At 40.2% G+C, this 14,188-nt stretch overlaps 1 protein-coding gene across 1 annotated transcript in view; it reads left to right on the plus strand.

Moving 5' to 3' along the window:
- Nucleotides 1–14,188, plus strand: part of FREM1 (FRAS1 related extracellular matrix 1) — a 171,935-nt gene that overhangs the window by 71,373 nt on the left and 86,374 nt on the right. The window contains 3 exon segments of the mRNA XM_050759578.1: nt 10,211–10,407; nt 11,082–11,172; nt 11,859–12,026. Coding sequence (XP_050615535.1) covers nt 10,211–10,407; nt 11,082–11,172; nt 11,859–12,026 — 456 coding nt within the window.

The raw sequence follows: 14,188 nt of genomic DNA on the forward strand, positions 1-14,188 counted from the left end.
TAATGAGCTCTACATGTCAAACTTGATTCCTTAAAGGGAAACACACCCTTTCAGTCAAAGCCTTGATAAAATAACCGGTTTTCCAGTTGTGTCCTGTTGACAAAGAAAAATTGATTCTTACTGCACTGATGCCAACAACTTTATTGCCACAAGAGTACTTATAGATAGTCTACAGATTCTAGAGGAACCAGGCGGAGAAAAATGAACATGCTCCAAATTTTGTTTACAGGAGAATACCTTACTTAATTATTAAAGGTTGTAAATTGTTTAAAATAAGTTTCCTTGACTCTGAAAAACTAAACAAGGATTAGCAGTATTCCAAGCAAAAGTCAAAAAGTTTGCTTTAACTTTCTCAGTGCTTAGTTAAATTTTGTTTTGCTTGATATTTGTGAACATGTCAGGTTTTTAGGAGTCCCGTAGATTCTCCCTCTATTTCAGTGTTACAGTCTTCAAAGCTATTAATAACCTGCATTTGAGAACACCTGTTAAAGTCCTTAATATAGCTCGATTATAAACCATCTTTTGAGAAGGAACAAAGCAAGACAACAATTGTCTGTGGATGGCAACATTTCCAGGATAGTTACAGTTAAAAACATGACTGGGAAAGAACTTTATTTATCTTTGTGGTTTACAATAACTTTACCCTTAATTATGATTGATAGCATATACTTAGGCATTAGAATTTTAGACAACCCATACAATTTTTGAACACATATTAATGTTCACCAAAATGTAACTTAAAGAAGATTGGACATCATTTTGACAATCTCATGTGACTAAACATGTCAAATAATCCTGTTTACCTCTTTTCTGAAGGTTTCAGGGGCCTCTGAACCATCCAAAAAGCCAGGCATCAGGAAGGATAATTTCCCGAATGCCATAAATTATTTTGCCAAAATGATGACTCAAAAGGCAAAAACATTTTATTAGTCTTTACTGTGACATGAAAATTCTGTTTAAAGCTAAATTTTACCCTTTCATTAGTTTATTTGTTCAAATGAAAACTTATAGATTATTCCATTTTATCTTAATCAGTTTGACCATGAGGTGAAATTTTTACAACCTTTTATAACCCTTTTACTAAAGGGCAGAGTAGTGTCTTAAGACTTCTTACTGTGCTTTTATTTCAATGGTTAATGTATGAAAAGACCATATAGATACCATGGGAGAAGATGGTGTAATGCTTCTACCATGCATTTCCTTTCGAGGCAAACCAAAGCCAATTGGCTTATTTTGTAATCAGCCCATCCCTGATGGGAGTCTCATCTCTCAATGTAGGGTTGGGATATTGCCTTATTTTCCAGGTGGCTAAGAGTATGCTTGTCTGATTTATAACTACTATTAGCCATCCCTTACTGTGTATTTTCTACCTAGTTATTACCAAAGCTCTCTCATAATGCGAAGTAATTTCTGATACTCCCAAAACTCAAACCATCAGATAACACAATGCAAAACAGAACAGAGCCTTTGATTTTGAGAGGGATAATTTCCTTTTAATTCCTGGGGTTTTATGAGGAAAACAGAGGTTTGTTTTTGTTTATTTATTTGTTTATTTTTTCCCAAAACAGGGTCTGTGGCACCTCCTTTGTTTTTCCCAAGGAGTCCCATGCTACCAGAAGTTATCTTAGAGCCTTTCAGGCATGCATTAAGAGTGATAAGACAAAAAATGGAGAAAAATAACTCAGTTGACTGAGAAGAAAAGAGCCTTTTTCCAGAAAAGCAACATCCAAAAAAAGAAAAACACAAAGGCCTTTTAAATATACCTATAACTTGAATATCCACTCTTAGTTAAGCTGAGCACTCTTTAAGAAAATCCTTTTAAATCCCTTGTTAGTTGACTTTATCTATACCAAGCAGTTAAGATTTTCAGCTTTTGAACTTTACAAAAAAAGTAACCTTGCAGATGAAATCAATGAGCCTTAATTAGGTTATGACTTAACCATGAGTGTACAAGGTATTTTCAAAGGAGTGATAGGCAGCTTTTGAAACTACCATTGCAAAATTGCGACTGAGACAGTGAAAGAGATCTGACCCAAACAACTCCATTTTTTTTCAGCCCCTAGGCTGTCGTTGACCATCCCTGAGTGCAGGCTGAACCAGCTTTGGAAGGAGCCTGGTTTACAGTCTGTAGTCTAAAACAAAGATGGTAACAGCTGATTCCCAAGATGTACTTCCCTCTTGCCTGGGGAAGATTAGAAACCATGGCCCAGGAGCCATGCAGCTGGAGGCTACAAGATTTTGACCCTCCCTAAACCACTCTTAAGATCAGGGCTTAAGATATTTTGTAAACCCTGCCCTTGATGGATCAGCTGGCACCACCCAGATTGACAAACTGGCTTATTTGATTTTGTGGCCCTTACCCAGGAACTGACAGCACAAGAAGACAGCCACCACTGTAAAATGGCACAGACTAAAACAAAGTATTGCCACGTGGTTACAGATTATGTTCCTAAGGACATGAAGCAAGATGGACACCTGTAGCCAAGTTTGTTACTGACCGTTCTGCTGGGCTGGCTTGAACAGCAGACCTATGGGGTCCTGGGCCTGTATCCTAACCTAAGATACCTTTTCTTTGATAGAACCATATAGAAAGACACGCAAAGCACACAAGATTGTTTACAGCTTAAGACCAACCTTACAAATCCTTTTTTATTAATTATACATTTATGGGGAACATCAACAGTGATCCTTATTATCCCTTGTTCTGGTTTGCACAGGGAGAGAAACCAAAAGCCCAACTGGTAAGAAATTTTTACCTTTTTGTCAGCATTTCAGGCTTCTGGGTTCCCTTCCCCCAGCTCAACTCTACATCAAGTGTTTTAAGGTTTGGAAAATTAATTTTTCCCAGGTTGTAAGAACATGATAAAAGAGATAGAAGCCATTTTAAACTACAAAAGAAGGAAAAACATCGTAGAAAGGAATTCAATTAGGGCTGTTAAGAGGTATTGCCTCTCTTCCTATTGGGAATTGTGTTTCCCCTATTTCTTTGCCTTCCCTGTTTTTTCTTTTCCCTTTTGGCCTACTGTAGAAGACATATTTCTTATCTCCAAACTTCTCTTCTGCTTACGGAGCTGCCTGTTTTAGCTGCAGTGAGGGTTTGCTAAGTCTGTGTAAGGTCAAATACTTAAGTTAAATTTTAGAAAGCTTCTATATACCTATTAGGGTTGTTAGAAAATTGGCCTAAGTCTCCCTTTACTTGCCTAAGGTCCTGCAATGAGAAGGGAACTTGAAGGGGCCCCACATAAAGAGGCCCCTCAGATGACTTCCCTGAAAGTTACCTTTTTAATTTTAGAAAACTGTTTTCCCTGGGCCTGCCTGATATGGCTGCAAAAGAAAATAAGCCACTTTTTCTTCAAAGTTCCAAGGTCGAAGGAGTCCCAGTGCTTCAAAATACACTCTAGGGGAGTGCATGTCGAAGACAATCTGTTACTCATCTAGAAAGAGAAGTGAGAATAAAAGCATCCTTTTAGTCTCCTTCCTTTTGGTATGTGATCCAGGATGGAGATGAAAACAGTAGAGGGCGTCCCCCCAACTATTTTCTGTCCGTCACTCCTGGATTCCCAGCACCCGCTTAAATGTGCTGCATGTGACTGCAGGCGTGACCCTCCAAGCCATGGCACCAGAGGAACTGAGTGTTGGGTCTTAGTCATGCTGTCCCCAAGCAATCAGTTCTCTGTCTTTTATTTCCCCCTGACTTCCTAGACTTGCATGGCCTATGTGCCTTCCAAAAAATGGATTCCAATAAAATGATGTAATTGGGCAAGGCCCCTTTAAGGGAGGGAGCATGCTAGATTGAACTCTATATCCTGCTATTATAGCCCATGCTATAATAGCCCATTTACCCATAGAAAAATGGTTCTGGTTAACTTCCAGACTTAAAATCCCCTTACTAATTAAGTACTGTCTTAATAGGAGACAAAATAGGTACCTTAAAGGAACGTAGGAACCGAATGGCCGTTTTCCTGCCAGTGGGACAATATTGAGATTAAAATTTGGCTACAGAAGATGTTTTACTCTTAATTGTTAAAAGCAGAAACTTTCCATTCACAGAAGAGGCCTAGAGCCTGATTTCTACTAGGTGGCTTAGAAATACCATGTGCTCGCCGGAGAAGTGGTATCAAGTAACCTCACCGCAGGGGAAAAGAAGAAAACCCTGTTCCTAGACCATAAAAATCCTTGCACATTTCACGCAGAGAAAGAGTAAGAGGCTGCAGATAGAAAGGGAAGATGACTTTTGCAACAGGATAGTTGAGGTTCTCTGCCAACACCCAGAATGGGCTGTTGGAGGCTGTGTGCGGTCCAGAGGCCTTTGAATCACACCTGGCCAGAAATTCTCAGTTGCCTCAGAACTTTTCCCAGCCTCATGTGATGGCAACGTCTCCCGTGAAAAGAAGCTAGTTCAAGCATGGCCAACAGTCCCAGTACCTGTGGGTAATGGGGAGTTCTGCCCCTTCTCCCTAGCAAGCCTATGTCCGTGACTTGAGTACGGCAGCCAACACTAAGTGTGTGTACTAGGTTGACGGATGCCTGTTGATTTATTTGATTTATTTTAATATAGAGGCAAAGAGTGCCTCGGAATGACAGAACAGATTTTAAGCTTGCTCCCACACTCACCTCTCCGATGAAGGCTGTACCTCAGATTCCCGGTCAATGCACCAAAGTGATATGGCTTTGATGAGTGAAGGAACACCAAGGTTCTTGGTCCTCATGCTAGTTTAGATAAAATGACATGGACACACGTGGAGTGATTTTAAGGAGTGCAGCATTTAATAGGCAAGAAGGAAGGGAGAAGACAGACGGAAGAAGCTCCCCCATACAGAAACAGAGCGGTGGGGCTCCAAAGCTGAAAGAGGAGGTCTCCCGGTGGGCACATTTTTTTAAACATGCTTGATGATGGCCTAAGTTGATATGTCTTTACATATTTATGCATGTTCAAACAGTTATCATTCTGTGGGTGAGAAAAGTCCCATTTCAGCAAACTCCATTGAGAAGGAAAGTGTTCTCAATGTACTGAAATTTGATTGTAATAAAAGCATTATTAAACACCCAATCCCAGGCAAACAGTAGAAAACTAGTGCTCAAATCAATTGCTGGGCTCTTGCTTGCTGGCGTCCCCCATGTCCCTCCAGCCTGCTTATAGCTACAGACTTATAAGGAATCAGAATATAAAGTGATAAATCCGTATACAAAATGACAAAACCTGACCTTGATCCTCATATTCAGGCTCACAATGTGATACTCCACCAGCTGGTATCTGACTTTATTGTGGGAACGGGTTCTTCATCCCTTCTCTGCCCTGATTCTTTGATTTCTGCTAGCTCGCTCTTTTGCATCTTCCTTTGAAGCTATCCAGTGCTATTTCTCACCCCCAGAAACTACTTACACTGTTAGTTTTGCCCACCAACTTTCTTCTGTGACTTGTGGTAAATGTGCACCCCCAGTGCTTGTTCTCTCATCTGGTCACGTTTCATTTCTCCCTTCCACTTCACCCGTGTGCTTTTGTGTCACCTTCTTCCATTCTTTCCTCATTTTCTAGTCTTCTTTCTGCATCTCTCATCTATCTTTATTTTTATTCTCCCTTTTGCTCCTAATATTGCTCTCTCTTGGATTAAGATCTCTTAAGGCTTAAGCTCTATAAAGCTGTCTACCAAGTAGAATAGAGTTGGAAATGTTTTTCAAAAGCAAGTTGAGTGAGTGAAGCTGTCTTAGTCCATTTTGTACTGCTATAACAGAGTACTACAGACTGGATAATTTATAAACAATAGAAATTTATTTGGCTCATGGTTCTGGAGGTTGGAAGGTCCAAGATCAATGAACTACATCTTGTGAGGGCCTTCTTACGACATCCTAATAGAGTGGAAAACATCATGTGGGTGAGAGAGAGCAAGAGCTCGAACTTGCAGACTCAAGTCCTTTTATAAAGATCACTAACCCATTCATGAGGGTGGAGCCCTCATGACAGTCATGGCAACCAAGATAGAAAGAGTTCATGGGGCAGGCTTTTGTAAAGACTCATGATGCCAGGCAAAGTACCATTTCTGGACAGAGTAATTAATAGCTTTTCCACAACCAATCATGGATTATTGTAAAAAAGAAATGTGATGATAAAAGTTGTTTGGTGAGTCCTCCTTACCCTCTAGCATGCTATAAACCTCTGAGTGTAGTTTTAAGACTTAAAATCTCAAACAGGACATGTTGACTTTATTCAGTTTGCCAACATTAATAAAGTGCCTCCTACCTATGAAAAAATTGTGCTAGATGTTGTGGAGATACACAGATGAATGTAATATTAAGCACCTACTATGTGCCAGACATTTTACCTACATATTAATATTTGATCCTGATAACAACTCTGTGAGATTGTTAGTATTATGCTTAACTTACTAATAAGAAAACTGACCCTAAAAGGATAAGTCACTTGTTCAAGGTTAAATAGCTGCTACTAAGTGGTATACTCAGGACTGTAACTGTACTGTCAAATTCCATGTGGTTTACACCATATTGTAATGCTGGTCTCATGGAACTTTCAGTCTGGGAGAGAGAATCATTTGTAAACTAACTAATAATACAAAACAATGGAATAAGTATGCTAGTTGGGGGATGCTTAAGTTTGTTTAATCTGCTATAACAGGATAAATGACTGCATAATTTAGAAATAATAGAAATTTATTCAACACAAAAGAAGAAAGTCTAAAATCTCATTTAGTATATATTTGTGTACTAAATCAGGTATGGGTGAGACTTCAGGTACAACTCATCCTGAAACAAAGTTCCCCTCCAGCTGTGAGTACATAAAATCAAACAAGTTACATGCTTCTAAAATACAGTGGAGGGACAGGTATAGGATAGACATTCCTCTTCCAAAAGGGAGAAATAGGAAAGAAGAAAGGATCCAAAACTCAACAGGGCAAACAACATTAAGTCTTGAGGCTTGTGAATAATCTTCTTTGACTCTATGTTCTGCCTTCTGGACATGCTGGGGTAGGGTTCATTCCACCTTTATGGCTTTTCTGGGTATAGCCCATGCAACAGCTGTCAGAGTTTGGCGTCAGGTGCCTGAGGCTTTCCTAGATGGCATTGCACGTTGGTGGTCTCTGTGGTGGCCCTGACCCCATGGCTCTGCTGGGCATTGCCCTAGTGGGTGCTGTCTGCAGCAGCCCTGCACCTGAGGCAACTCTGCCTGAGTCCCAGGGCTCTCTGAGGCATCTCTTGAAATCTAAGTGGAGGCAGCTCTGTTTTCACAGCTCTTGCACTCTGCACACAAGCAGAGTTGGTATTTGTATCAAGGCCTACTGCTTGTGTTCTCTAGAGTGGTGGCTCAAGTGGTTCCTGGGCCTGCTTGAGCCACAGGGACGATTGCATCAGAATGCAGGGAGCAGAAACTTGAGGCAGTGCTGGGCAGAGACCCCACAGGTCCCTCCCTTGAAACCATTCTGTCCTCAAGGCCCTGGCGTTCTGAACCTGTGATGGGAATGGTGGCCTGTTGTCTAAAATACCTTCAGGGTCATTTTTCCATTGTCTTGGTAAATAGCAACTGGTTTCTTTCTGTTCATACTAATCTCTTTATCATATAGGCACTTGGTCACACGTTTTGTGGCCTCTCCTAAAGATGCTTTTTTGTTCTTTATATGGGCAGGCTGAGAATTTTTCCAGTCTTCAAGTTCTGCTTTCCCTTTGATGAAAAATTCTGGCTTTAGTTCATTTCTCCCTTCTTGTATTTTACTATAAGAAGTCAAGAAAAGCCATGCAACATGCTCAACTCTTGCTTGGTTATTTCTTCCACCACATATCCTACCTCATCCCTGCTCAGTTCTGCCTTACATAAAGTGTTAGAACACAGGCACCATTCAGCCAAGTTCTTTGCCACTTTATAACAAGATCTTTCCTCCAGTTTCCAATAAGACATTCCTCATTTCCATCTAAGACCTTATCAGAAGGGCCTTTACTGTTTCTATGTCTACCAATGTTGTGATTATGACCACTTAGGTAATCTCTAAGAAGATTGAGGCTCTGTCTATAGCCCACCTCTTCTGAGTCCTCACCAAATTGCCCTTTATGATCTATTCACAGCAATATAGGCTTTTTCTAACACACTTCTCCAAATTCTTCCAGTCTGTACACATTACCCAGTTCTAAAGCCACTTTCACATTTTCAGGTATTTCAGTACCTATCTCTGTCTTAGTCCATTTGTGCTGCTATGGCAAGATACTTGAGACTGGGTAATGTATAAATAGTAGAAATTTATTTCTCACAGTTCTGGCAGCCGGGAAGTCCAAGACCGGGTTGCCAGCATGTTTTGTGTCTGATGAGGGCTGCCCTCTGCTTTCAAGATGGTGCCTTGTTGCTGTATCCTCCAGAGGGAACAAATGCTGTGTCCTCACACAGCAAAAGGGATAGAAGATGAATTCACTCCCTCAAGCCCTTTTATAAGGCACGAGTTGATTCATGAGGGTGATTAGATGCTCATGAATTCAACCTCGTGGTCCAGTCGCTACTAATGGCCCTGCCTCTTACTAATTTTGTGTTGGGAATTAAGTTTCAACATAAATTCCAGAGAAAACACAAACATTCAAACCATACCAAGGGGTAAGTAAAATTCATGAATAATTCCAACTGAAAAACTGGAGAAAGATCTAAGAAGAGCCTTTAAGGGTGAGAAGGACTCAGATTGCTGGATAAAACAGGAGAAAAGCATTCTCGATTGAAGAAGCAACATGATCCATGGAAGTATGGTCGAGGACCAGTACATGGTCAGTCCATTGTGTGCAATTAGAGTGTTGGGTTGATTTTAAAAGGTAGTAAAAGATGTTGAAAGGTTTCTGGGTGGTGGCTCACGCCTGTAATCCCAGTACTTTGGGAGGCCAAGGAGGGCAGATCACTTGAAGTCAGGAGTTCAAGACCATATTGGCTGACGTGGTGAAACGTCATCTCTACTAAATATACAAAAATTTGCCGGGTGTGATGGTGGGCGCCTATAGTCCCAGCTACTCAGGAGGCTGAGGCAGGAGAATGGTGTGAAGCTGGGAGGCAGAGCTTACAGTGAGCTAAGATCACGCCTCTGCACTCCAGCCTGGGTGACAGTGCGAGACTCCTCAAAAAAAAAAAAAAAAAAAAAAAAAAAAGAGATAAGGTTGAGAAACAGAGTGTATATGGAAAGTCTTGGATGCCATGCTAAGGAGTTTGGATATTCTATAAATAATTCCACACTTTTTGAGCAGTTGTTTTAAGATTTTTTAAGGGGTGAATTAACTTATTTGATTTGTACTTTTTTGAAGATAACACTAGAGGTATGAAAAGTCTAGATTAGCTCTTGGATTTAGGGCTAACAGACAGCTATTGCAATAATGTAAGGATGAAATTATGAAAGGTAGGCCAGTAGCAATGGGAATGACACTTGGGCGTGGGATGTAGAGTATGGTCACTGCATAGGAAATTTTATAAGTAGAAACTCTGGGACTGGGTGATGTGTTATATGTGGGTGGAGAAGGAGGAACCAAAATTCATGTCAACGTTTCTAAGATTGATGACTGAATGTAGGGAAGTATCAAAGAAAGCACCGGTTGTTGGTAGAAGAGAGATGTAAAAATAAAACCAAGAACATATTTTGTGTTTTATACGTCCATTCTGTAGCACTCATGACTGGATTCACTATAATTGTGAAATATATATATGTGTGTATATATTTATATATATATTTTTTTGAGATGGAGTCTCATTCTTGTCATCCAGGCTGGAGTATAATGGCGTAATCTCGGCCCACTGCAACCTCCTCCTCTGGGATTCAAGCAGTTCTCCTGCCTCAGCCTCCCGAGTAGCTGGGATTACAGGCATCCACCACCACACCCAACTAATTTTTGTATTTTTAGTAGAGACAGGGTTTCACCATGTTGGCCAGGCTGGTCTTGAACTCCTGGCTTCAGGTGATCCACCCACCTTGGCCTCCCAAAGTGCTGGGATTACAGGGGTGAGTCACCGCATCTGACCTGTAATAATTATCTTCTTAAAATATAATATTAAATGAGTAAAAGATTTCCATTTTTTGGCCCACACTCTTAATAGCTCCTGAATCATTTGACAGAAGTGTATTATAAATGACGTTTTTGAAATTATCTTAACTGTGACTAGGTGATTGTGTGGCATTTTCTTTGCCTTTTTTTTTTTTTTTTTTTTTGGTATTTCAAATTAATGGTACAGACATTTTTATTCCAGGTGGCAACAATCCATATCACTCCAGTGGATGACCAGCTTCCAAAAGAGGCTCCTGGAGTTTCTCGGCATTTGGTTGTCAAGGAAACTGAGGTGGCCTATATAACTAAGAAACAGCTACATTTTATAGATACAGAATCATATGACAGGGAGCTGGTCTACACAATAACTACTCCTCCATTTTTCTCCTTCAGCCACAGGTATCTGAAAAGTCAGCATTTGGGCTAGTTCTAGGATTGCAAAGTTGAAAGTGTCAGTATATAGAAATATATATGTAGTACTGTGGTTCACTTGCGCCATTGGTCAGGGATGAAATTATACTCAATTAAGTGTTTACTTTTATCTCAAACTTACCTCGTATCTCCCTTTGAAAGCTGTATTAGTGGGTAAGTGATCTGCAGCTTGTCGTGTCTTCAGCATTGGTAGGCTTATAACAGTCTTTATTCCCTTTTTGAAAGACAATGCTTATTTTTCTTTTTAGTACAATTTATTGAGATCTTCCTAACATTAGTTTTGCATATTACTGCCATGAAATCATTGCATTCTATGATCTCAATCCAGAAAAATGGCACGAATATACGTTAGATTAGTATCGTATGCATGAGAGCAGGAAAGCATTTTTAACATGAGTTTAACAATTCCCTTACATGATGCCAAGCAAAAGATTCTGTACATACATTTTGCAGTCATGATAAGGATGACATTGATGACACTGGACTTAATGCTAGAATCTCCAAACGTAAAGAGAAAATATAAAGATAGAGCACCTGATTTCTTCTCACAATGAGGTCTTTCAGTTTTTGATTCTGGGCTATTTGATTTCATTTTTCTTACCTAAAAATGAGCTGATGTGTTCCTCTGTATTTCTCTTTAGACACTTGGATGCTGGGAAATTATTCCTGGTGGACAGCATACCAAAAGTAGTTAAGAATCCTACGGCCCTGGAGCTGAGGTCATTCACTCAGGTATGAGGATATGTTAAAATGCTGACAAACATGATGCAAGTGTGCACTTAGAAGGTATGGCATGCCTAGTGTTGTGCCTGAGAATGTTGGCCTTTGATATCCACAAAGGCTTGATGTCTTTATACTTGCTGCTTGTATGTTTCCATTAAGCGTGTGGCATCTATTTCAAAGTACTTGATCAAGTTAAATGTGGTTTCGGAATCTCTTCAGTAATTTTACAAAACAGACTTTTGTATTGTTCTGCCATCAGCAGGACTGTAATTTGGGTATCTGGTGTATACGTATTTATTTCACAAAATTCAATTTATTCAATATCTTACTGTGTTAGTTTCCAAGGGCTAACAACAATATACCATGAACTAGGTGGTTTAAAATAAACCCCCAGGACATAAAGGACTATGAGCTTTATTTTCTCATAGTCCTGGAGGCTGGAAGTCTTAAATCAAGGTGTTGGCAGGGCAATGCTCCTTCTGAAACCCTGTAGGAGAATTCTTCCTTGTTTCTATTAGTTTGGTGCAAAAGTTATTGTAGTTTTTGCCACTGAAGTCAAAAAAGAGCTTTTGGTAATCTTCAAAGTGATGATGGTGGCATTTACAATGTTCAACATCAATTAACATGATGGTCCTCTAAAAGCTTTTGATCCTTGCAAATCAACACCCACATGTCCATCTCAACTTACTTTGCAGCATGCTGTGAACTATATGAAAGTGGCCTACATGCCCCCCATGCAAGACATTGGTCCCCATTGCAGAGATGTCCAGTTCACATTTTCCGTCAGTAACCAACATGGCGGCACTTTGCATGGGATCTGCTTTAACATTACAGTCCTCCCAGTGGACAATCAAGTTCCTGAGGTATGTACAATGTTCTATATAGAGGATGAAAAGGAGGAAAAGAAAGGAGAGACTTGAAGACCTACTGGAAATGGTAACTTTCCTTTAGGCTAGTTTTTTAAACTTAACGAAAGAAATTTCCATCTATGGTGTAGTAAAAAAAGAAAAAAAAAAGCAGGAGGAAGGGGACCTTTTACTTCCCATGGGACTTCTATGTAAAAGGTGAGATTTTTCAGTTACTAAATTTAACATTATTTTCAAAGCTTTATCAAATTCTTTTTTACTTTCTCTTCTTTCTGCTGAGTTACACATGTTGATCAAGGGAAGGGGATTAAATTATGGGTCTCTTAGCAACTGGAAGGGCTTATTTACCCTCACTCAAGCCCAACTATGCTGCTTTGTAATCTAAAGAAGCTCTTTAATTTTCCAAAATGAATTAAGATGGACCCTTGTTGTACTTTGTCCCACTGCCCAGTGTTTGTGTAAGCCTTAAAAGGACTTGGGTCTTTCATTAGAACCAAACTACAAAGGCTTTGCTACCTTGTGCAGTTTATCTGTGAAGCTGGGATTTGTATTGAGAATTTGTCCCATACCTACCTGGTTCCCCTGCCCACCTTCAGAATGCTAGACTTAATTAGGATGGTCATTATTGTTCTTATTATTTCCCTTAAAAGCAGGAAGACAAAATAACATTACCCATTCATTATGATCCAGAAGGGACCAGAACCTACGCATGCCTCATCCTTAAGGAAAGAGGTCACCCCACCAGGTGCCTACTTGGACTATAGCCTGCACTGGTGTTCTCTTTCCTGACACCTCATCATCTGTATACCTGCCCAAGGTTGTGGGGCAGAGGTCTTACCCTGAGGGCCTAAAAGGGCTGTCCAACCTGCAGAAGTTTTGATGGGTGTATTGGTCTGTTCTCATGCTGCTAATAAAGACATACCCGAGACTGGATAATTTACAAAGGAAAACGGTTTACCAAATTCACAGTTTCACATGGCTAGGGAGGCCTCACAACCATGGCAGAAGGGGGATGAGGAGCAAAGTCACCTCTTACATGGTGGCAGGCAAGAGAACTTGTGCAGGGAACTCTCATTTATAAAACCATCAGATCTTGTGAGATGTATTCACTACCATGAGAACAGTATGGGGGAAACTGACCCCATGATTCAGTTATCTTCACCTGGCCCTGCCCTTGACACATGGGGATTATTACAATTCAAGGTGAGATTTGGGTGGGGACATGGCCAAACCACATCAATAGGTCAAAACGATATATGAGAATAATGAATTGCCAACATTTAAAGATCAGAAGATTGTCTATCAAGGCTGATTCCTAGCTTCCCTTGAAACTCTGGCAGCTCTAACAAAATTGAACCCGCATACCCCACAGCAGCCATTGCATAGGGCGTGCTCTCCAGCCCATCTAAGTCCCCACCCAACTCGCCACACTTATTTCTATCACTGGCCTGACCTCCCACACCTGTGGACTTGCCACCTTTGGTAGAAAACGTGCCAGAGGGCTCACATGGAGGATTTTAAACTAACTCCATTCTTTGACAGCTTTCCTATTAGGAACCAGATCATATTCCTGGTGGTGAAATAGTTTAGAACACCTATGGAGTTAACTTGATAAGATTTTATTCAGACCATTCTTTTCTATGTATGAGATACAGGCCATGAAATGGCCTAGCATTAAAGAAGCCAAAGCTTTCTCTAAAACAATCATGGAGAAATGCTCTTTTATGCAAAGTAATTCAAGCCTCTTGCTGGAGAAGGATGATCTGAGGAGGAAATTAAAAAGTGTAAAGGAAAAAGTTCATTGAATAGTTTTGAGGAGTTGGGGAAAGAATGGCAGGGTAGCTTCCCTTTTTAAAATTTTTACCTTTTACAGTATATGGGGCAAATGAAATAGTCCCTCAAAAAACTGAGGATATTACAAATAAAATTAAATTAGCAGCTTCAGTGAGACCCACCATAGGAGTTGTTCCCTGATGTAGAATTCCTGCAGAGAGCTGCCTGAGTGATAACTACTGGAGGATGTTGACACCATGCTAACCTGAGTCCCAGAAACCTGAGCACTGGATTTGGACAAGAACTAAAAAGCTAATGACTGATGAGTGGGGGGAATTAGCCTTATGCTTTTATTTTTTTGAAAGTTGCCCTAAAATATATATTTT

Source organism: Macaca thibetana, chromosome 15 (assembly GCF_024542745.1).
Source record: "Macaca thibetana thibetana isolate TM-01 chromosome 15, ASM2454274v1, whole genome shotgun sequence".
NCBI lineage: Eukaryota > Metazoa > Chordata > Mammalia > Primates > Cercopithecidae > Macaca > Macaca thibetana.